General features: G+C 39.6%; 2 protein-coding genes across 2 annotated transcripts; both read left to right on the forward strand.

Moving 5' to 3' along the window:
* Positions 1 to 2,818: 2,818 nt before the first annotated feature.
* On the forward strand, positions 2,819 to 9,454 carry LOC141562066 (putative E3 ubiquitin-protein ligase TRIML1). The gene is made up of 2 exons (XM_074302085.1): positions 2,819 to 4,228; positions 9,359 to 9,454. The coding sequence occupies exons 1-2, from the start codon at positions 2,819 to 2,821 to the stop codon at positions 9,452 to 9,454; spliced, it is 1,506 nt and encodes a 501-aa protein (XP_074158186.1).
* A 283-nt stretch (positions 9,455 to 9,737) lies between these two features.
* LOC141562067 (putative E3 ubiquitin-protein ligase TRIML1) lies at positions 9,738 to 24,635 on the forward strand. Its single transcript, XM_074302086.1, has 2 exons — positions 9,738 to 11,147; positions 24,606 to 24,635. The coding sequence occupies exons 1-2, from the start codon at positions 9,738 to 9,740 to the stop codon at positions 24,633 to 24,635; spliced, it is 1,440 nt and encodes a 479-aa protein (XP_074158187.1).
* The last annotated feature ends 282 nt before the right edge of the window (positions 24,636 to 24,917 follow it).

Consider the following 24,917-nt stretch of genomic DNA (forward strand, 5'->3'; position numbering starts at 1 on the left):
TGGTCCCAAGACCTCCAGAAAGCTAAACCAGAACATTACAGGGTATTCTTGTGGATACCCCTTTTTATGTTAAACATATGCAATTCTTTTATACATATTACCACGTTTATGGTGCTGCACAAGAAAAATCAGACCAAAAAATGGAAAAAATGAGAAATTAAAAAAGCAATTAAACAACAATAAAACTGTGAAAATACTGTTGTGATCCCCATAGTCCTATTTCTGGATGCAGCTGTCTCTCTCCATCAGAAGTCTATTGGAAATGGCCTGAATCACCTCATTGTTGAAAAGAACTACATCCATCAGAGTTATCACATAATCTTGTTGTTGCTATGTATCATGTTGTCTTGATTTTACTCACTTCATTTAACATCAGTTCATGGAAGTATTGAGAGTCTTCTCTAACCCATCTTTGTGTAAAATGGAAAACTTTCCAAGACACATGGTCAAGTTTCTCTTATGCTTTGTTTTTCCTTTCTAATTTTTGGTGTTCCATTCTATCAGAGCCCTCATTTGTGGTTAGGCTCTTTGTACCTCTTCTAGTCTTGATTACATTGCTCCTTGTTTTTTGACTAATTAAAGTGACTGAAGAATTAAGTATAATTTTTGAACTCGGTACAATTTCTGGCTCTTCATAATTAGCTTAGAATCATGGTAATTCACAGTGAGCTCTGTCCATGGTGCTAGTAATTTTTTATTTATTTAATCATCTTTCTGTAAGAACTTTAATAGTGAAGGCTCTATTGCCTTGGTTAAGAAATCTGACAGCATCATTAATGGCTTTGCATTTCTATATAAAGCTGTGTCCAATATAAAGTAGTATGAAAATATTTAAATGAGATTGCTATAGAAGAGACATTTCTTTTTAAAATAGTAATAATACTTTTTACTGTTTAAACTACAGGCAAAGATAGATTTCTACATTCATTCTTGCAAAACCTTGAATTCCAAATTTTTCTCCCTCCTTTCCTAGTCAGCAGGGAGTCTAATTTAGCTTAAACATATAACAACCAGAAGTGCCATTTCTAGTTCTCAATATGATGTCAAACTCAAAAAAAAAAAAAAAAAAGAAAGAAAGAAAAGAAATGTAGAACAATTTTTAACTATGCTCAAAAAATTATCACACTGTGCTTAGCCTTTGATCCAGTACTGTTTCTATTAGGATTATATCCCAAATATATCTTAAAGGAGGGAAAGGGACCCACATGCACAAAAATGTTTGAGGCAGTCCTCTTTGAGTGGCCAGAAACTGGAAACTACATGGATGCCCATCAATTGGAGAATGGCTGAATAAATTATGGTATATGAATGCTATGGAACATTATTGTTCTGTAAGAAACAATCAGCAGGATAATATCAGAGAGGCTTGGAGAGACCTACATGAATTGATATTAAGTGAAATGAGCAAAACCAAATTATCACTGTATACAATCACAACAAGACTATACAACAATTCTGATGGACATGGCTCTGCTCAACAATGAGATGGTTAAAACAGGTTCCACTTTGCTCAGTGACGAAAAGAGCCCTTTACCCCCAGGGAGAGGCCTGTGGGAACTGAGTGTGGACCACAACATATCATTCTTACTCTTCCTGTTATTATTTGCTTACTTTGTTTTCTTTCTCAGTTTTTCTTTTTCTTCCTTCTTGATCTGATTTTTCTTGTTCAATAAGAAAATAGTATAAATATGTATACATATATTGGATCTAACATGTATTACAACATATTTAACATGTACTGAACTACCTGCAGGCTAGGGGTGTGGGGGTAGGAAGGGAAAATTTGGAACAAAAGTTTTGCAAGGGTCAGTGTTGGAAAAATTACCCATGCATATGGATAATTAAATTAACTTCAAAGCTTTAATAAAAATAAATAAATACCCCTACCCCCCAAAAAAGAATTACAATAGAAATTCTGATTTTGAAATTCTTGGTCTGTATTTTTTTACTTGATGGTTTGACTAGCAGTCCTTTAGTGAAACTTTGGATGCTCCACAATTTATTTCACAACTGAAATGTTAACTAGGATGTGGGAATAGACAATGAAGGTGCCAAATATTACTAGAGCAATAACTATGACCAATACTAGCACAGAGAACCCCCTGGAATCCCTTGTTGATCAGTTCCCACTTCCCTACTGTCAACAACCAATATAGGAAAAGTGAGTGACTGATAGATGGCACAGTGGAAATAGATAGGAAAGCCCTGAAGTATTTCAGGTCCAATCTGGCATCAGTCAGTAAATGTTTTCTAGCTCTGTAACTCTGGGCAACTGTGACATCCTGTCCAAAAAAGAAATGAAAAGCAAGGCACAGGAAAGGGAAGAAGAAAAAGGGAGAAAAAATAATGAAACCATAGCTACACCCAGAGAGAGAACTATGGAAAATGAATGTAGACCACAACATAACATTTCTATTCTTTCTGTTATTGTTTGCTTGCACGTTTGTTTTCCTTCTCAGTTGTGTGCTGCATTGCCTAGGTGTGAGCACCCTGGTGAGTCCCCAGCCCCAGGAATACAATGAAATCCAGAAGTGAAAACTCACCCGGGTGAGAACTCTCACTAGGGAGAAACTAGGGTCTTTATCAGGCCAGAGGTTGACACCTTGATGATAGATGAGGGGAGGGGCTAAGAGGGAAGGCCTATAAAAGAGCCCACTAGATGGACTCCTGTCATTTTCCTGGTTGCCAGAGCTCAGGGAAAGATCTAGTTGCACATCCTGGGTTGACTCTCTCTGAAAACAGAAGAGCTCAGGGAAAGAACTAGTTCCCTAGCCTTAGTGGATTATCTCTGGAAAAAAGGCCTAGAAAACCTAGGAACATGGAAGCCAAAATCTGCTTTGAAAGCCTCAGAGTGGGGGCCTCCTGTCCCCTGTGCTTGGGCCATTTCATGGACCCAGTGACTCTCGAGTGTGGCCACACCTTCTGCACAGAGTGTCTTGCCAGCTCCTGGAAGGAGATCTGCCCTCCAACAGCCTGCCCAGTGTGCAGCACAGCCACTGCCTTGGAAGACACGGTCCCCGACAGGGGGCTGCAGGATCTGGCTAACACTGGCAAGATGCAGAGAGCTCCCCTACTGCAGAGCCTCGGGGACCTGCCCACCTGTGACAAACATGGCCTACAGCACACCTTGTTCTGTGAGGAGGATCAGAGACCCTTGTGCGGACCCTGCTTTTTAAGCCCAGAGCACCAGAAGCACAGAGTTCTGCTCCTGGATGCGGCCGTCACTCAGTGCATGGAGAAGCTCGAGGCCACAGGCAAGAGTTTAAGGACCCAGAAGAAGAGATTTCAGATGGAATTGGGATTTGAGGAAATCCGAGAGGCGCAGTGGGAGAAGGACGGCCGCCTGCTCAAAGCCTTGCTCGTGTCTGAATATGAGAAAATGCAGCAGTTCTTGGGGGAGGAAGAAGAGATTCAACTGCAGACATTGGACCAGGAAGCAAGAGGCAATTTGGAGAACAAGAAAAGCCCCTTCCGAAAGAACCTTGGACTGCTAGTGAAGCCAAAGAAGCAGCCCCTGCAGGGGCTCAAGGCTCAGAAGCAGGCTGTGAAGTCTGAATGGGAGCAAAAGCTCCACTTCTTGTCAGAGGAAAAGAAGCGACACCTGCAGAGGCTGGACCAAGAAGTCACAGACAACCTGGCCAAGTTTGAGGAGAGCAAGACCAGAATGAACCAAGAGATCCACAAGCTGGACATGCTGATAGCAGACATAGAGAAGAATTTTGTTCAGCTTCCTCTTGAAATGCTCCAGGAGGCAAAAGGCACATTGGGAAGGAGTGAGGAGCTACTTCTTCAGAAGCCAGTGGTGGCTTCCCCCACATGGACCATGCGCCCCGTCTCCGGAATGGCAGAAACGCTGCTGACTTTCCACAGGCGTCTGTGTCTGGATCCTCAAACAGCCAATCCCCATCTGGCCCTGTCTGAAGACCTGCAGAGGGTGGAATACCGTGCTGTCCCACAGGATGTCCCCGACAACCCAGAGAGATTCGATTCTGCCCTCTGGGTCTTGGCCAAGCAGAAGTTCACTTCAGGGAGACACTACTGGGAAGTGGTGGTGGGGGAGCAGAGGGAGTGGGAGGTGGGCGTCTGTGAGGAACGGATCAGAAGGAAGGGGGATGGTGGCCAGAAGGTTCTGGGAGACAGGCTGACCCTGGCGGCCTTCACCTTTGGCAGGGACTTTCACTTGTGGCATTCAAAGCAAACCGTTCCTTCCTGCAAACCAGTTCAGAAGGTGGGCATTTTCCTTGATTATGAAAGAGGGCACGTAGCTTTTTACAATGCTGCAGATGGAACTCTAATCTACAGTCCCCCAAATACGGCTTTTCAAGGTCCCCTTCTCCCTTGTTTCTCTCCTTGCTTTCCAAAGGGGAAAAACACCTCTGGATGTCTGCATATCTGTCCCAGGAGGGACAATGCTCAAGAAGATGATCGTTCCCAAAATGAGATTTTCTAATCCAAGCAACCAAATCAACCTCTGCAATGACTCCATTCATGAGAACCCTTGTTGAATATGTCAATAAAGTTATATTAAAATTATATTATAGAGTTTATTATTTATTAATATGTTATTATTAATTAGTTAATATTAAGTTGTTATTTATTGTCAAAAGCCAAAAAAAAAAAATCTTTCAAATAAAAAGTTCATCCTCTAAATATTACTTTTTGCATTAAGGTGTTTTAATTAAAATTTTCTTCTTTTTATAGAAAATATCCTTACCTTTACTTTGATTATACATCCAAGCTGTCAGTCACTTTACATTTTTTCTGTCACTTGAACTAATTAATTTCCTTCCAAATACGTTCATGGCCAAATTAGAGGCAGTTTGTTACAACAGCATTGGGAGCTAATAGATAACAACTCTGGAATATCTACTTGAGAAATGTTTGGTTCTCAGGGGATCCTTAGCCTGAAGGTTGCTAGATGGTATTGGCAGACAGCAGAAGGCACTGCAGAGAAATAACACAGGTCATAAAGGGCGGAGATCTGGCTGTGAGTCCCACGCTGGCACTGACCAGCAGTGTGGCTTTTTGTAAGTCACTTATCCTTTTTTACTTGAGATGGTCCCTCATTTGTAAAGTGCAGCTTCTAATATTTGTACCACTCACTTTCCCAAATTTTTATGAGGGCCATTTTTCAAAAGGGTAAAGTATTACATAAATCTGAGGATCTACATTTTTTTTTTATTAAAATCTCTTTTTTTTTTTAAATATCATCCCAGTTTCTCAGTTTTCCTCTCATCCTTTCAGAGAATCATGTGATTCAACAAATAGTAATTTTCAAAGGGAAAAAAAAAAACAACAGAAAAATACTCTAAAAATCTCAATGCATGTGTAATATGCAATATCTATTGACCTCCCACTTCTTCAAAGGGATGGAGTAGTCGTATCTTCTTGTTTTTTTCTATTACATAACCATTTTAGACCTTTCTAATTTTGTGACATCCATTTTCAATATGTTTATATGGGCTCTTCTTTTCATCTGTATTGTTGAGGTCTTTATGTTGTAGCCATTGCTTTGGGGAGGGGAGGGGCAAAATAGGTGGAGATATAGTGCACAAAGGCAGGCCTGGAATCAAGAAGACTGAAATTGAAATTTGGCCTTAGACACTTCTACCTGAGTGAGACTGGGATTAATCCTTTTGTCTTTGTAAAATAACTAGAGAAGAAAATGTCAAACTAGCCCACTATCTTTTTTTTTTTTTTTTTTTTTTTTTTAAAGAAAATCTCAAATAGGGTCTTGAGGAGTCAAATACAACTGAAATCACTGAATCATCATTTCATGCATTTCTTCCAATGTTTCTTTCCATTCATCAAGCTCATCTTTCCTTCCTTCCGTTTTTCTTTCTTATCTTTCTTTCATTCTTTCCCTTTTTTCCTTCTTTTCTTTCTTTCCTTCTTTTATTTCTTTCTTTCCTTCCCTCCTTCCTTCTTTCTTTCCTTCTTTTCTTTCTTTCTTTCCTTCCCTCCTTCCTTATTTCTTTCATTCTTGCTTTCTTGCTTGCTTGCTTTCTTTCCTTCCTTTCTCCTTTCTTTCCTTCTTTCCTGTTGCACAGAGTCACACACCTAACAAATACTTGAGGCCATCTTTTAACTCAGGTCTTCCTGAGCCAGCATTTTATTGACTGTCACCTAGCTGCTTTATAATAATTACTTCTTAAAATATTTTTCTTACAGTATAATTATACCCCCTACATTAATACTCCATGATTTGTTTAGCCCAAAATCTATGGGCTTCCATTTTGTTTATAATTCTCTGTTATCAGAAAAACAGCCGCTTGTTTAATCTTTTTTTTTTTTTTTGGCTCTTTATTTTGTTCTTTATGGGGACTTTATTTTTATTTTTTCTTCATTTATAAGCCCTGTAATACAGGTCACAAAGTTAGTTGATCTCAGTGTGAATCCAAGTCTGGCACTGACTAGCTGTGTGGCTTGTGCTAAGTCACTTCTCCTTTGGGACCTGAGACCTCATCTGTAAAATCGAGCTCCTAATACTTATACCACCTACTTTGCCAAATGTTTATGATGGACATTTTTCAAAATGGTAAAATATTTCATAAATGTGAGGATTTCCATTTTTTATAAAAATCTTTTGGTTTCTTATATGATAACAATTTCTCATAGTTTTCCTCTCATCCTTTCAGAGAATCATGAGATTCAATATACAGTATTTTTCAAAGAAAAAAGCCAGAAAAAAACTCTGGAAAAAAATTCTAAATGTATGAAGAATATGCAATATCTATAGACCTCCCACTTCTTCAAAGGGATGGAGTAATAGTAGTTTTTTCTTTATTTTGGAGTCGTTTTAAAGCTTTCTAATTTTGTGACATTTATTTTTGAGTTTATGTGTGCTCTTCTTTTCATTTACATTTTTGAGATCATGATGTAACCATTTTCTGGGGGTGGGGGGAGGGAGGCAGGTAGTGCACAAAGCCAGGCCTGGAATCAAGAAGACCTAAATTGAAATTTGACATTAGACACTTACTACCTGAGTGAGTCTGGGCTGAAACCATTTGCCTTTGTAAAATGAACTGGAGAACGAAATGACAAACTACCCCAGTATCTTCTTTGTAAGAAAATCTCAAATGGTGCACAAGGAGTCAAATACAGCTGAAATCACTGAACAACCCCTGCAGCAACTTCACTTTGCATCATTTCATACATATGTTCCATTTTTCTCATCACACTCCTCTTTCCTTTCTTCCTCCCTTTCTCGCTTCCCTCAATCCTTTTTTCTTTCCTCCCTCCCTCCCTCTTTCTTTCTTTCTTTCTTTCTCCCTTTCTCCATCCCTCACTCTCTCCCTCCCTTCATCCATCCCTCCCTTCCTTCCTTCCTTCCTTCCTTCCTTCCTTCCTTCCTTCCTTCCTTCCTTCCTTCCTTCCTTCCTTCCTTCCTTCCTTCCTTCCTTCCTTCCTTCCTTCCTTCCTTCTTTCTTTCCTTCCTTCCTTCTTTCTTTCATTTTTTAGTTTCCTGTTACCCAGGGTCACACACCTAGCAAATATTTGAGGCCATATTTGAAGTCAGGTCTTCATAATGCTATGCCAGTGTTTTATTGACTGTCACCTAGTCATTACTTCTTAAAACATTTTCCTTAAAGTATTGTTATATCATTATTCAATACTTCATAACTTGTTTAGACATTCGACAGTCTACGGGCTTCCATTTTATTTCTAATTGTTTGTTATAAGGAAAAGTATCATTATAAATATTTTGTTCTTTGTGGGGACTTTATTTTTATTTTTTCTTCACTTATAAGCCTTGTAATGGAGCCTCTGGTTGAAAGGATATTGAAATTTTAGTCACTTAACTTGGAAAATTCCAAATTGCTTTCCAAAGGGTCGCACAGTTCCACCAACAATAAAATTATTATGTCTATCATCCCATAACTTCTCCACCAGTAGATATTGACATTTTTTGGTTCTCTTAGCCAAATTTTACTTGTCAGATGAAACATGAAGGTTTTTTTCCTTTTCTCTTATGACTAGTAATTTGATTAGGAATACTCTACAATGATTCCTTTGAGACCTTTAAAGTCATATCCTTTGACCACTTATCTATTGAGGAATCATGATTACTCCTTTGTAAAAATTCAATTCCAACTTCATTTACAAAAGCACAATTCCCCCTCTCTTCCATATTCAATGAGAAAACAAAAAAACAAAACCCAGGCTACATCAAGCAACACAAAAAGAAAAACTTGACCACAAGAACCATAAGAGGGTCAAGAGAAGTAAGCAAGAGACAAAAGATGAAATTAGAAATAAGATTAGGATTTAGTACAAAAAAATTAAAGGAAGAATCATTTAAAATAAAAACTGAAAAAGTAGTGAATTTCCTGAAAAAAAAAAAAAAAACCAGAATTCTGCAAAGAAATTTGAGATATTGAGACAAGAGATCTAAGAATTAATTAATCAAAGGATTGAAAAATAAAAGAAAATATAATGTATCCGCCATCAAAATCAGCTGACTTGAAAAACAGGTTGAGGAGACATCATTGAAGCATCACTGGTTTCCTTGAATACCTCAATCAAACTAAAACCTTGGACACTGTTTCCAAAAGGTCCTAACTCTCCTCAAACTTGCTAGAATCCCAGAAAAAATATAGTTTTAGAGGTGCCATATTTAACAACAACAAAATATAAATAAATGGAAGAAATATTCATGGACAAAGAAAATGATTGCTTTTTGGCAGATGGCATGATGGTGTACTTTAAAAAGCCTGGGAAAGTCTTAGCCAGGCATGACATAAACCAACAAGAACCATCACCTGTTCTGGGGTTAACCTCAGCAGAAAGAGATAGGGAAAGAAATGATTCAAAACAACTATAAAATGGGTAAAATATTTGTGTCACAGATTTGTGTCACAGGGGAATCAGATAAATAAAACCACAAAATACATTTAAAAAGATAGAATTCTCCACATGAGTACAGCAGTCACTCATGACTTGATCCTCACATTGACTGATCTGAAGCTTTAACATGTAACTTAGCTAAACAAGTTTGATTCTCCTTGAGCAGCCTGGGGCTCTCTCCTCTCTGGGGTTCAATAGCAGTTTCACACTTAGTAAAGACAAGACGTCCACTGAGGTAAACTGTGCTAAACTGGAACGGGGGAGGGGACAGGTTGCAAGGCACAGGATCCCATCAATGCCTAGGCAATGCAGGACCACACAGGTCACAGGGAAAGGCCAATGACCAGTCAGCCCAGGGCCCAGGCAGGGAACACTGGAGCCAAAGCAGGAAAGCAGGGCATCCCCGGGGCCTGGCAGGAAGCTTGACACCAGCACAATTGACAGTATTCGATGGTGTCTGAAATCCTTTGGACACAGTCAGCAATGACCTGGGGTTTTCCTTTGGTTAAAGTGCCAAACTGGAGAAAACAGTTCTGTGCTGCATTGCCTAGGTGTGAACACCCTGGTGAGTCCCCAGCCCCAGGAATACAATGAAATCCAGAAGTGAAAACTCACCCAGGTGAGAACTCTCACTAGGGAGAAACTGGGGTCTTTATCAGGCCAGAGGTTGACACCTTGATGATAGATGAGGGGAGGGGCTAAGAGGGAAGGCCTATAAAAGAGCCCACTAGATGGACTCCTGTCATTTTCCTGGTTGCCAGAGCTCAGGGAAAGAACTAGTTGCACATCCTGGGTTGACTCTCTCTGAAAACAGAAGAGCTCAGGGAAAGAACTGGTTCCCTAGCCTTAGTGGATTATCTCTGGAAAAAAGGCCTAGAAAACCTAGGAACATGGAAGCCAAAATCTGCTTTGAAAGCCTCAGAGTGGGGGCCTCCTGTCCCCTGTGCTTGGGCCATTGCATGGACCCAGTGACTCTCGAGTGTGGCCACACCTTCTGCACAGAGTGTCTTGCCAGCTCCTGGAAGGACATCTGCCCTCCAACAGCCTGCCCGGTGTGCAGCACAGCCACTGCCTTGGAAGACACGGTCCCCGACAGGGGGCTGCAGGATCTGGCTAACCCTGGCAAGCTGCAGAGAGCTCCCCTACTGCAGAGCCTCGGGGACCTGCCCACCTGTGACAAACACGGCCTACAGCACACCTTGTTCTGTGAGGAGGATCAGAGACCCTTGTGCGGACCCTGCTTTTTAAGCCCAGAGCACCAGAAGCACAGAGTTCTGCTCCTGGATGCGGCCGTCACTCAGTGCATGGAGAAGCTCGAGGCCACAGGCAAGAGTTTAAGGACCCAGAAGAAGAGATTTCAGATGGAATTGGGATTTGAGGAAATCCGAGAGGCGCAGTGGGAGAAGGACGGCCGCCTGCTCAAAGCCTTGCTCGTGTCTGAATATGAGAAAATGCACCAGTTCTTGGGGGAGGAAGAAGAGATTCAACTGCAGACATTGGACCAGGAAGCAAGAGGCAATTTGGAGAACAAGAAAAGCCCCTTCCGAAAGAACCTTGGACTGCTAATGAAGCCAAAGAAGCAGCCCCTGCAGGGGCTCAAGGCTCAGAAGCAGGCTGTGAAGTCTGAATGGGAGCAAAAGCTCCACTTCTTGTCAGAGGAAAAGAAGCGACACCTGCAGAGGCTGGACCAAGAAGTCACAGACAACCTGGCCAAGTTTGAGGAGAGCAAGACCAGAATGAACCAAGAGATCCACAAGCTGGACATGCTGATAGCAGACATAGAGAAGAATTCTGTTCAGCCTCCTCTTGAAATGCTCCAGGAGGCAAAAGGCACATTGGGAAGGAGTGAGGAGCTACTTCTTCAGAAGCCAGTGGTGGCTTCCCCGACATGGACCATGCGCCCCGTCTCCGGAATGGCAGAAACGCTGCTGACTTTCCACAGGCGTCTGTGTCTGGACCCTCAAACAGCCAATCCCCATCTGGCCCTGTCTGAAGACCTGCAGAGGGTGGAATACCGTGCTGTCCCACAGGATGTCCCCGACAACCCAGAGAGATTCGATTCTGCCCTCTGGGTCTTGGCCAAGCAGAAGTTCACTTCAGGGAGACACTACTGGGAAGTGGTGGTGGGGGAGCAGAGGGAGTGGGAGGTGGGCGTCTGTGAGGAACGGATCAGAAGGAAGGGGGATGATGGCCAGAAGGTTCTGGGAGACAGGCTGACCCTGGCGGCCTTCACCTTTGGCAGGGACTTTCACTTGTGGCATTCAAAGCAAACCGTTCCTTCCTGCAAACCAGTTCAGAAGGTGGGCGTTTTCCTTGATTATGAAAGAGGGCACGTAGCTTTTTACAATGCTGCAGATGGAACCCTAATCTACAGTCCCCCAAATAAGGCTTTTCAAGGTCCCCTTCTCCCTTGTTTCTCTCCTTGCTTTCCAAAGGGGAAAAACACCTCTGGATGTCTGCATATCTGTCCCAGGAGGGACAATGCTCAAGAAGATGATCGTTCCCAAAATGAGATTTTCTAATCCAAGCAACCAAAACAACCTCTGCAATGACTCCATTCATGAGAACCCTTGTTGAATATGTCAATAAAGTTATATTAAACTTATATTATAAAGTTTATTATTTATTAATATGTTAATAATGATTAGTTAATATTAAGTTGTTATTTATTGTCAAAAGCCAAAAAAGAAAAAATCTTTCAAATAAAAAGTTCATCCTCTAAAAAGTACTTTTTGCTTTAAGGTGTTTTAATTAAAATTTTTCTTCTTTTTGTAGAAAATATCCTTACCTTTACTTTGATTATACATCCACGTTAATTATCAGTCAGTTTACATTTTTTCTGTCACTGGAACTTATTAATTTCCTTCCAAATACGTTCATTGCCAAATTAGAGGCAGTTAGTTACAACAGCATTGGGAGCTAATAGATAACAACTCTGGAATATCTACTTGAGAAATGTTTGCTTCTCAGGGGATCCTTAGCCTAAAGGTTGCTAGATGGTATTGGCAGACAGCACAAGGCACTGCAGAGAAATAACACAGGTCATAAAGGGCGGAGATCTGGCTGTGAGTCCAAGTCTGGCACTGACCAGCAGTGTGGGTTTTGGTAAGTCACTTATCCTTTTGGACTTGAGATGGTCCCTCATTTGTAAAGTGCAGCTTCTAATAATTGTGCCACTTACTTTCCCAAATATTTATGAGGGCCATTTTTCAAAAGGGTAAAGTATTACATAAATGTGAGGATCTACATTTTATTTTTTATTAAAATCTTTTGTTTTCTTTACATCTTCACAGTTTCTCACAGTTTTCCTCTCTTCCTTTCAGAGAATCATGTGATTCAACAAATAGTAATTTTCAAAGGGAAAGAAAAACAGAAAAATACTCTTAAAAAATCTTAATGCATGTGTAATATGCAATATCAATTGACCTCCCTCTTCTTCAAAGGGATGGAGTAGGGGTACCTTCTTGTTTTTCTCTATTATGTAATCATTTTAGAGCACTTTGTGACATTCATTTTTGAAGTCTTTGTATGGGCCCTTCTTTTCATTTGTATTGTTGAAGTCATTATGTTGTAGCCACTGTTTTGGGGAGGGGAGGGGCAAAATAGGTGGAGAGAAATGCACAAAGGCAGGCCTGGAATCAAGAAGACCGCAACTGAAATTTGACCTTAGATACTTATTGCCTGAATGAGTCTGGGCTAAATCCTTTCTCCTTTGTAAAATGACCTGGAGAAGAAAATGACAAACCACCACATTATCTTTTTTCTTTTTAAAGAAAATCTCACATAGGATCACTGAGAGTCAAATACATTGAAATCACTGAACAGCAACTGCAAAAACATCACTCTGCATCATTTCATGCATATCTTCCCATGTTTCTCTGTATGCATTACACTCATTCTTCCTTCCTTGCTTCCTCCCTTCCTTCCTTTCTTTCCTTCCTTCCTTCCTTCTTTCCTTCCTTCCTTCCTTCCTTCCTTCCTTCCTTCCTTCCTTCCTTCTTTCCTTCCTTCCTTCCTTCCTTCTTTCCTTCCTTCTTTCCTTCCTTCCTTCCTTCCTTCCTTCCTTCCTTCCTTCCTTCCTTCCTTCCTTCCTTCCTTCCTTCCTTCCTTCCTTCCTTCCTTCTTTCCTTCCTTCCTTCCTTCCTTCCTTCTTTCCTTCCTTCCTTCCTTCCTTCCTTCCTTCTTTCTTTAATTTTTTAGTTTCCTGTTACCCAGGGTCACACACCTAGCAAATATTGGAGGCCATATTTGAACTCAGGTCTTCTTACTGCTGCACCAGTGTTGTGAATGTCACCTAGTCATTACTTCTTGAAACATTTTCCTTAAAGTATTGTTATATCATTATACAATACTTCATAACTTGTTTAGACATTCGACAGTCTATGGGCTTCCTTTTTATTTCTAATTCTTTGTTTTCAGAAAAAGTACCACTATAAATATTTTGTTCTTTATGGGGACTTTATTTTTAATTTTTCTTCACTTATACACCTTGTAATGGAACCTCTGGTTCAAAGGATATTGAAATTTTAGTCACTTCACTTGGAAAATTCCAAATTGCTTTCCCAAACGGTTGTAACATTTCACAGTTCCACCAACAATAAAATTAATATGTCTATCATCCCATAACTTCTCCACCAGTAGATATTGACATTTGTTGTTCCTCTTAGCCAAATTTTACTTGTGAGATGAAACATGAAGGTTCTCTTCCTTTTCTCTTTTGACTAGTAATTTGATTAGGAATACTCTGCAATGATTCCTTGGAGACTTTTAAAGCCATATCCTTTGACCACTTATCTATTGAGGAATCATGATTAGTCCTTTGTAAAAATTCAATTTCAACTTCATTTCCAAAAGCACAATTCCCCCTCTCTTCCATATTCAATGAGACAACAAAAAAAAACCCAAACCCCATGCGACATCAAGCAACACAAAAAGAAAAACACAAAAAGCAACACAAGAGCCATAAGAGAGTCTAGAGAAGTAAGCAAGAGACAAAAGATGAAATTAGAAATAAGATTAGGATTTAGTACAAAAAAATTAAAGGAAGAATCATTTAAAATAAAAACTGAAAAAGTTGTGAATTTCCTGAAAAAAACAAACAAACAGAATTCTACAAACAAAATGCAGATATTGAGACAAGAGATCTAAGAATTAGTTAATCAAAGGATTGAAAAATAAAAGAAAATATAATGTATCCGCCATAAAAATCAGCTGACTTGAAAAACAGGTTGAGGAGACATCATTGAAGCATCACTGGTTTCCTTGAATACCTCAATCAAACTAAAACCTTGGACACTGTTTCCAAAAGGTCCTAACTCTCCTCAAACTTGCTAGAATCCCAGAAAAAATATAGTTTCAGAGGTGCCATATTTAACAACAACAAAATATAAATAAATGGAAGAAATATTCATGGGCAAAGAAAATGATTGCTTTTTGGCAGATGGCATGATGGTATACTGAGAAAAGCCTGGGAAAGTCTTAGCCAGGCATGACATAAACCAACAAGAACCATCACCTGTTCTGGGGTTAACCTCAGCAGAAAGAGATAGGGAAAGAAATGTGATTCAAAACAACTATAAAATGGGTAAAATATTTGTGTCACAGATTTGTGTCACAGAGGAACCAGATGAATAAAACCACAAAATACATTTAAAAAGATAGAATTCTCCACATGAGTACAGCAGTCACTCATGACTTGATCCTCCCATTGACTGATCTGAAGCTTTAACATGTAACTTAGCTAAACAAGTTTGATTCTCTTTGAGCAGCCTGGGGCTCTCTCCTCTCTGGGGTTCAATAGCAGTTTCACACTTAGTAAAGACAAGACATCCACTGAGGTAAACTGTGCTAAACTGGAATGGGGGAGGGGGAGGTTGCAAGGCATAAGATCCCATCAATGCCTAGGCAATGCAGGACCACACAGGTCACAGGGAAAGGGCAATGACCAGTCAGCCCAGGGCCCAGGCAGTGTGCAATATCTATTGACCTCCCACTTCTTGAAAGGGATGGAGTACGGGTTTCTTCTTGTTTTTCTCTATTATGTAATCATTTTAGAGCTTTCTAATTTTGTGACATCCATTTTCAATATGTTTATATGTGCTCTTCTTTTCATTTGTATTGTTGAGGTCATTATGTTGTAGCCACTGTTTTGAGGAGGCGAAGGGCAAAATAGGTGGAGAGAAATGCACAGAGCCAGGCCTGGAATCAAGAAGACCGAAACTGAAATTTGGCCTTAGATACTTATTGCCTGAATGAGTCTGGGCTAAATCCTTTCTCCATTATAAAATGAACTGGAGAAGAAAATGACAAACTGCCACAATATCTTTTTTCTTTTTAAAGAAAATCTCACATAGGATCACTGAGAGTCAAATACATTGAAATCACTGAACAACAACTGCAACATCACTCTGCATCATTTCTTACTTCTTACTCTTGAACGAGCATTTTATTGACTGTCATCTAGCTGCTTTATAATAATTGCTTTTTATAACATTTTTTAAGTATAATTATATCCCTCTACATTAATACCCCATGATTTGTTTAGACATTCCAAAATTTATGAGCTTCCATTTTGTTTCTAATTCTCTGTTATCAGGAAATCGGCCACTTGTTTTTTTCTTTATTTTGTTCTTTATGGGGACTTTATTTTTATTTTTTCTTCACTTATAAGCCCTATAATACAGGTCACAAAGTTGGTGATCTCAGAGTGAATCCAAGTCTGACACTGACTAGCTGTGTTATGCTAAGTCACTTCTCCTTTGGGACCTGAGATGGTCCCTCATCTGTAAAATCGAGCTCCTAATACTTATACCACTTATTTTGCCAAATGTTTATGAGGGATATTTTTCAAAATGTAAAGTATTTCATAAATGTGAGGATTTACATTTTTTTTAGAAAAATCTTTTATTTTTTTATATTACCACAGTTTCTCACAGTTTCCCTCTCATCCTTTCAGAGAATCATGTGATTCAACAAATAGTATTTTTCAAGGAAAAAAAGCCAGAAAAATACTCTGAAAAAAAAATCTAAATGTATGAACAGTGTGCAATGTCTACAGACCTCTCACTTCTTCAAAGGAGTAATAGTAGTTTTTCTTTATTTTAGAGTCATTTTAAAGCTTTCTAGTTTTGTGACATTTATTTTTGAGTTTATGTGTGTTCTTCTTTTCGTTTACATTGTTGAGGTCATAGTGTTGTAGCCACTCTTTTGGGCGGGACCAACTAGGTGGAGAGATAGTGCACAAAGCCAGGCCTGGAATCAAGAAGACCAAAATTGAAATCTGGCCTTGGGTGGGAATCCTCAGTGCAGAGCAGGCACAGTGGGAGGATAGGCAGGGTTCACCTTGGCACAGGTCAGGCTTGGAGGGCATTAGTCTCAGTGAGGGGTTCCATTCCAGATGAGAAAAAGAAACAGCAAAGCAGATTATTATAAGGGATTCCCCCTAAGTGAGTTAGAGAGTGCAATTCTGAAACAAAGGATAGCACAACGCTTGTGGAAGAACCACACTTCCTTCTGAAGGGTACCCCCAGGCCTGGCTATCAGCCACGCCAGAGGAGGGTTGGTTGCCCACAGGTTTTGTTGAACTCCCCCTTATCTAGTTATCTGTTTGTACATTTACAATTTATAACCTTAGAGTAACCAGCCCTAAGTTATATCTGTCCTAATGAACAGGAAGAGGTGTGCAAACAGGGGAACTGAGGCAGGATAATTCAGGGAAACTGAGGCAGGACCATTAAAGGGAACTATGGCACAATATTCCACACTCTCTCTTCTGAATATTCAAATCATTGTATTACGTTCCTCTAGATACCTAGAAGGTCTCAGAACCATAATGTTGACTATTTGAGGCAGATAAAGCAAAATAGAAGTAGAAAAATGCAAGGACTTACATGGCAAGGGCAAGTCTCTCCCTGACAACCCCAAAGTTAACAGCAGGACAAAGGCTCCCTGCTGCAGTATGACAGGTGGAGTACCATCTCAGCCAGAGAATCCAGTATGAGATGGACAGTTCACTCTTAGGTGGTCTGCAGTCATTTGTGCACTTAACTCAGCCTCTGCTTATATAGGAAGTAGCAGGGCTCAAGACAGTTGTGCTGCCCATTCAGAGGGGCACCCCACTCTAGGGGAGAAGGGTAAGGCTTGGAGTAGCTCCACCTGTCCAGGATACAGATTTCTGAGCAGAGATATGAGAGTAGGCACAGTTAGACCATCAAGGCAGACACACTCCAAACTTTTAGAGGCCTTATCTCAAAACTGCAATGTCCTATGAGAATGCTGAAATACTAATTAAGTAACTGGGGTTGCAGGACTGGAGACTGCCAAGTCCCAAGGTGCCTGATTTCCGGTTGTTTCTAAAAAAAGTAGTCTGAGTCTGCCAGGGCAATTCCAACAGAATAAGGGGTTCCAGAGCTAAAGCATAACCACAGTCACATTCCAGTAGGTTTAAGCAAGAAGTAAAAACAGAAAAGGACTGCTTAATTCAATCTGAACTAGTGGGAAGGGGGTGGGGCAGAAGTGCCTAAGGCAAAGTGAAGAAGAAAGTAGGAGTTTCCATTCTTTCAGGTATTTTTGAGAAAGATCCACCTGTTTCTCCAATTTTTTATCTCTTGGTTCCTCCTTTTTCTCTCAGGCAAATGGAATCATCAAAAAAAGCAAATAAATTGTCAAATAACCATCCCACATAGAAATCCCAAGAGCGAATTCCTACACATATAGGTTTTTCTGAAAAATCTCTCAAACATAACAGCAATGGCTACACAATTTTCACAATGGATAAAGACCATAACCCAAAAAAGCTAGCATCTCTCGGGACCTGGCCACACCCACCCACAGTGTCTCAGCTCCCTGTCAGAATCTTAGAGCACAGACAATTCTGTCCTGCTAGTGCCTCACTGCTGCCCCCTGCAGTCTGTAGAGGAAGCTCAGTAATACTATCCAGCTCCCCCCCCCCAAAAAAAAAACAGACTGCATTTATTTTTTTGTTTGTTATCTTTGATTCTTTTCTGACAAAATGGGCAAAAAATTAAAATGGGCTCTAACTATTGATAGCTTCTATCATGATAGAGAGCAGACTTTAAACCCTGAGGAGACTAAAAACAGACTGTCTCCGGATGAATCCCCAAAGGGGGATATGATCTATCCTCAACATACAAGACTCTTATAGTAGAAATTTAAAAAAAACCTCTCACAAGAGAGCTAGAAGAAAAGTGGGAAAAGGAAAGGGAACCTTGGCAAAAGGATCTGCATAAGTCATCCCACTCATTTAAAGATAGAGTGGATAAAGAAATCAAATCCTTGAAAAACAGAATTAGTGAGTTGGAGAAGGTAAACTATTCCAAAGAAAACAGCATTATTCAATTGGATAAAGAAAATAGCTCTCTAAAAAAATAAAATTGATGAAATGGAAAAAAAATTCCATAGAACTAAACAACTCACTTAAAAACTCAATTGGACAATTACAAAAAGATATAAAAAAGTGAGCAAAGAAAATAATTCATTAAAAATCAGAATTGAACAAATGGAATTGAATGACTTCAGGAGACACCAAGAATCAGTCAAGCAAAACCAGAAAAATGAAATGATGGGGAAAAAAAATGTCAAATACCTTCCTGGGAAAACAACAGACCTAGAAAATAGATCTAGGAGAAATCATCTGAGAATTATTGGACTTCTTGAAAAATATGATTAAAAAAAAAAAAAGAGCTGTAAGGGTCCATTAGAGAGGTATGGCAACCACAATTGGGATGTAAGTAGGCCAGTGGTCTTGAGGTTCCCTGATGTGATTGGATAGGATCACATAAGGACTTCCTTTGTGGGTGTGACTTCCAGCCACATGGGGGAATCCTAATTACTTTGATCTTGAGTAAAGTCCGGGATGTAATCTCCGTCATTGATTGGCTTGTGCCTGTGACCTCATACACCCTATATAAGCTCAGAGGAGGAAGGGCTTGACCCTCCTTTTTTCCATCTTCTTTCCACCTGGAGCTCAGCACTGGGCAGTGATACTAAGAGAGTGCAGGAGGTCATAGTGATGAGGGTTGGGGTCCCTTTAAGATTCCTTTCTAATTGCCCAACCCATGACTGACCTTGATTCACAAATCCTAGTCAAAGGCACCCTTTGAATATCTGGGCCCAGTCCCCACCCTCAGCTCAGCTTCCCCCAGCCCTCACCTGATCTGAGCTAACTGAAAAGCCCGACAGAACTGGGTACCGCCCATCATCTTCTAGGTATAAAAGAAATGAGCTGGAACGCCCTCTTTGCAGGAGCCCTTCCCCCAACACATGGTATCCTTCCAGCCATGTAATGATCCCTGCCCTCCCAGCGGCCACCTCTGGCCCTGGCGTCTTTCTAACTGAACTTTGCTTCCAGATTCCTACAATAAACCTTTTATTTATCAATCTAGGTTTTCAGGCCTGTAAACTCATTTTACATGGGACACTGCACCTCATGGGATTATCTATGTGCTGAGAAATGGGGTTCCCCCTTTCCTTTCCCTCATTAATAGAGTGAGGTGTAAACCATGTGAATAAAATCTAAACTTGCCTGCCAAAACTCTGGGGTGCTCTGTTGTACTCAAACTATGTCCATATGAGAAAGCAGCTGAAGGATTTTGGAGACCTCAAAACAGAGGCAAAGTTTGTAATATTTGCCAGAGTTTCTCTAATTAGATCTAGGAACCAGGATTGATTAGCAGTAGTTAGGTGCAAGAGTGGCACTTAACATATGATCCCATAAATGAGGCGTAATAATAAATCGCTAAGCCTTGAAATATTAATTATTAAAAGTTAATATTCAAGAAGGCATAACAGTTCCTCATCTGGAAGAGAAGGTAGAGATACATTATGGGTCTAACTGTGACCAGACCCGAGAGTACAGTTGTACAGGAAGCTTATGAGTTAGAAACTAGAACAGGTGATTCTTTAACAAAAAACACACCCAAAGAAAAAGAAAAGCAGGAGGAGTGCTCCCCAATGCCAAAGAGTATTTATCCTTCATTAGAAGACTTATCAGGATATGTGCTCCAGGTAGTCTAGGCAATAAAGAAAACAACCTCCCACACTCCTTAAGTACAGCTCAAATAGAGAGGAGTGATGGGATTAAACTTGGAACAAAAGATGCTGGAGCTAGGCCCTCAAGCAGAATTAGGAGGTAAAGCAAAGGCCAGACTACAGCAATTAGAACAAGAAATGCAACAGCTCAGACAAAAAGCTGAGGTAGAAGACAAAGGATTAAATTAGAACAGAGAGGGAAGCAAGAGCCCTGGACACAGATTGAGCTGGAGAAGAGACAGGAGATTGTTTTGCAAAGACCAGCTGTTTTTCCCATTGAGCACAGAAAAAACCATCCCCACACAGCTTTACAGGAAGGGTTAATGAAGGCAGCTGCTGAAGGGGAAAATATAATGCCATGGGATTCTGATTGGGGCCTACAGACTTACCCTGTAGAGGATAATGGGTGGGGTAGTCGGACACTTGTTCTGATCCCATTTAAAATGTTAAAAGAGGTGAAAGAAACTTGTGAAAGCTACAGCCTGAACTCATTTTATACTATGCACATTTTACAAATGAAATCAATTAGTTATGCCCTTGCCCCGAATGATTGGAAGTGTATGGCATCTGCTTGTTTTACTCCTGGTCAGTCAGTGTGGCTATCAGAATTTACTAAATCAGCTCAGAAATATGCTATAGCCAATGACCATCAGGACCCGGAAAAGTCTGTGCTTATAATTATCGGCACAGGCTGCTATTCTACAACTCAGGCCCAGATATTTGTGTTTGCACCTATCTCACAGTGTGCTATGCAGGCTTGGGGAGAATAAATAAGGAGGGGCTGGTAGAGCAACATCTTACTTCAATAAAACAAAGCCCCAGAGAATATATTCAAGATCATGAGTCCCGATTAAAAACAGCAATTGACAGAGTTATAGGGAAAAATGGTGCTTCTGACCTTCTTTTCAGGCAACTGCTAAAAGAGGGAATGAATAAGATGTGCAGAAATATAGCGGCTGGACTCTCTAAAGAAGCCCCTATCTCTGAAATTATAGATAGATGTAATGAAGCAGACGAGGCTGTTAATAGAGAGACAATGGCCTCAGCTACAGCTCAGGGAATCACACAGGGAATGGACAGGAAAATGGAAAGAAATGTTATAACTGTGGCAGAAAGGGACATTTCCAAGCCCAATGCCATAAGCGGCCAATAGGAGGCAGAACATTATATTGCCTTGTTTATGGCAAGATAGGCAACGGGGCAAAATTTTATATTACCAGGAAGAAAAATACTACATGGTTCAGGGAAATTGGTGAGGGGTCCCACGAGGACCCCAAACACACACTAAATAGATTAGGAACCTATCCAGAAGGGAGCTACAGGGTCCAAAGGGAATTATCAGGCCTTGATGAGAAATATGTACAGTATTTGGTGAATGCAGTTGAGGGTTTTAACATTAACCCATGGACCACTGCACGTGTTGAGGTGCAACCCAAGGCTGGAGATAGAATTGGACTTTCAGACTATGCACCTGTGATTGTACATACTATGATATTAAAACATATGGAACCATTTATCTTGGTTACCAATCCTCATCCATATCCTGTGAATTTAAAGGGAGATCATCCAATTGCTGAAGCACTCCCATTACATCCCTTTGGTGAGGTGAATTTTACTCACACGCAGTTAGAGAGAGTGGAGTTTTATACCTGTAGAACTACAAAGATAGTCTCTGGAGAGTCGGAACTCCCCTTTGCTTACCTTGTGGATTTTTCACTTCCACAGGTGGGCTTGACTGCCCAACCCCCTCCGAGTATTTATAAAACAGTGTTTATTTATAGAATGATTTGAGAAACTGCTGTCTTAATCACCAGTATAGATAGTCTGTGATCTATGACCCAGGAGGAGAAGGAACATCAGATTTATTGATTCACACTCCTGAAATACAATTTAGTATTAGTAATTCAAACTTTGACTTGAGGCAAAAGAATTTAAGGATATTATCGACCGGAGCTTTCATTGCTGAGTGTCCTTTGCTCATTATCTGTAGGAATCATTGAAAAGGCTGGTAGACACAGATGTAAGTAATATAGCTATTAGATGTGCCAGCTGGGTTAGTAATTGGTTAAAAGCCACCGCAAATACCTATGTGTCTGGTATAAAAGGGTCTATGACAACTAAAATTAGTGCTACCGCTTAGAAATGGAAATTTAAATTTAAGACAGAAAAATTTATTTGTTTTACAGTTGAAAGTTCCCCCATTGACCAGTGGGGAAGAGGATTCTTAAAAAATTCAAATTTTATTAGGCACAGGACAGAAAAGACTTAACCAAGGACATTTATAAGCTTCTCTAAGTCCTTGGAATCCCCTTAAATTTGTTATAAAAAGGAAGTTTGGGGAATGGAGAATGTTTATTGATCTGAGAAAAGTAAATGGACACGTGGAGACAACTGAAGCTCTTCAACTTGGGCTTCCATCTCCTCAATAGCTTGAGGAATGGTCTTTTAGGATTAAAAATTAGATCCCTCTAGAGAGGTTATGAAGGAATTTGTCTTTTCAGTGCCCAGCATTAATTCAGCTGAGCCTTATAAAGGATTTGAATGGACAGCCTTGTCACATGGAATAAAGAACAGCTCAATTTTGAGTCAAAGGCATGTGGCTGCTGACCTTGCTCCTGTGAGAAAAGTATCTCCAAGAGTTAAGGTAGTATTCCTTTTAAGAGGAAACAATACTTTAGACTCACAATACCAGCTTAAAAAAGAAGCTCTAAGCTCTAAAAGAGATTGAATTGTTTTATCTAATATGGCTGAAAAAATAACTAAAAAATATTGGAAATATCAAATTTTGTCCTTCATCAAGGAGACAATATGAAGTGGGTGAACCTCCCAGCACAATTAGATAAAAAATTTAAATTTTACCCAGTGCTCATGGTTACAATTTCAGTAAAAACCATTGAGAAAGTAGTAAAATTATCTGGGACAAGACCTGGTGAATTATGTATCTCTCATATCAATGTACAAATTGATGTGTATTGTGAAACCATCCCAGAGTGTAAAAATTTATTGGCTACAACTCTAAGCCTTGCACGTGGATATGTAAAAATAATTTTTGATTCAGCTTATTCAGTAGAAGTGGCACAAAGAACTGCCATAGCTCAAATAGAATTTGTAGTTTTTAATATATATTATCAGTTGTTTAAAGAGCTTCAAGAGCGAATGAGAAAGCACTCTGGTAAATATTATATCCTACATGTCCATTTTAAGAATAGACTTTCAAATCATATCTTTTATAATCAGGCTGATAGAACCTTATATCTGCAAATTGTGATAACTAAAGAAGTTAGGAGCATAGCAAAAGGCTGTACAGCTTGTCTTTCTTTTCACTCTCCTATGTTCCCTATAGGACAAAACCCTTATGGTTTGAAATTTAATGTTTTAAGACAATGAACATTATTCATTTTAAAAGGCAGAGCACTATGTAATTATGGATATACATCCTCAATTCTTTATGGCTTCATTCCAATGTGGAGAAGCAGCTAGGCCTGTGATCTACCATTTTTCTATTGTAGGAATCTCACATGCATTTAAGACAGATTATAGATTGGCTTATAAATATTTTGCCTTTAAGTCTTTTTGCATTGAATTTGACTCTTCCCTATTCCATTGGCATTTCTTATAGTCCTACTAATGAAGTCATTACTGGACAGACTATTTATATCCCCAAGATGTTCTCTTTTAAACAAGAGAAGGGAATTTTGGGATATGCACAAGATGTGGCAATACATACATGTGATTGTTTGCAATTTTTAAGTTATTTTGATTTTACATTCCTAAGTGTGAAGGTCTGAGTTTATCACCTTGTAATCTTAAGTTATAAGTTATAAGTCCAAGTTATCACCTTGTAATCCTAACACCTAAGTTATTTTGATCTTACATTTTTAAATTATTTCGGTTTTACATTTTTAAATTCTTTGGATTTTATCTTAGCAAGGCACTTCTGGCACACACAGAAAGTACAGCTAAGTGACAGATTGACTGACTTTTGTTTGTTTTTTTGACAAGAACTTTCTTTCCACAATGATGTGGAAAGGCCTGGATGGCATTTGGAAAGGGACAAATTGGGTTAGGGTTTGGAGTCCCGGATACATTCTTTTCATTCTAGATGCAGATCCAACAACAGAGGAGTGACCTGGGGATCCAAGAGAAGGACCAGAAAATAGCCCTGAGGGACCAGTCAACAATGCAAATGAAAAGATGAGCCCAAACAAAAACATCAACAATGAATGTCACAAAGTGCTCTAAAATGATTACATAATAGAGAAAAACAAGAAGAAAGCCCTACTCCATCCCTTTGATGAAGTGGGAGGTCAATAGATATTGCACATTACACATGCATTGAGATTTTTCTAGAGTATTTTTCTTTTTTTTTTCCTTTGAAAATTACTATTTGTTGAATCACATGATTCTCTGAAAGGATGAGAGGGAAACTGTGAGAAACTGTGATGATGTTAAAAAAAAAAAAAGATTTTAATAAAAAATAAAATGTAGATCCTCACATTTATGTAATACTTTACCCTTTTGAAAAATGGCCCTCATAAATATTTGGGAAAGTGAGTGGTACAATTATTAGAAGCTCCACTTTACAAATGAGGGACCATCTCAAGTAAAAAAGGATAAGTGACTTACCAAAAGCCACACTGCTGGTCAGTGCCAGCGTGGGACTCACAGCCAGATCTCCGCCCTTTATGACCTGTGTTATTTCTCTGCAGTGCCTTCTGCTGTCTGCCAATACCATCTAGCAACCTTTAGGCTAAGGATCCCCTGAGAACCAAATATTTCTCAAGTAGATATTCCAGTGTTGTTATCTATTAGCTCCCAATGCTGTTGTAACAAACTGCCTCTAATTTGGCCATGAACGTATTTGGAAGGAAATTAATAAGTTTAAGTGACAGAAAAAATGTAAAATTACTGACAGCTTGGATGTATAATCAAAGTAAAGGTAAGGATATTTTTTCTATAAAAAGAAGAAAATTTTAATTAAAACACTTTAATGCAAAAAGTAATTTTTAGAGGATAAACTT

The sequence above is a fragment of the Sminthopsis crassicaudata genome, chromosome 3 (genome assembly GCF_048593235.1).
Source record: "Sminthopsis crassicaudata isolate SCR6 chromosome 3, ASM4859323v1, whole genome shotgun sequence".
NCBI classification, from domain to species: Eukaryota; Metazoa; Chordata; class Mammalia; order Dasyuromorphia; family Dasyuridae; genus Sminthopsis; species Sminthopsis crassicaudata.

Bases quoted from the DNA above. Each gene is read 5' to 3' on its own strand.
- LOC141562066 (XM_074302085.1), top strand. From the start codon at position 2,819: ATGGAAGCCAAAATCTGCTTTGAAAGCCTCAGAGTGGGGGCCTCCTGT. The intron at 4,229-9,358 runs GTGGGCATTTTC...CTTTGGTTAAAG, and splicing joins CCTGCAAACCAGTTCAGAAG to TGCCAAACTGGAGAAAACAG.
- LOC141562067 (XM_074302086.1), top strand. From the start codon at position 9,738: ATGGAAGCCAAAATCTGCTTTGAAAGCCTCAGAGTGGGGGCCTCCTGT. The intron at 11,148-24,605 runs GTGGGCGTTTTC...ATTTCTCTGCAG, and splicing joins CCTGCAAACCAGTTCAGAAG to TGCCTTCTGCTGTCTGCCAA.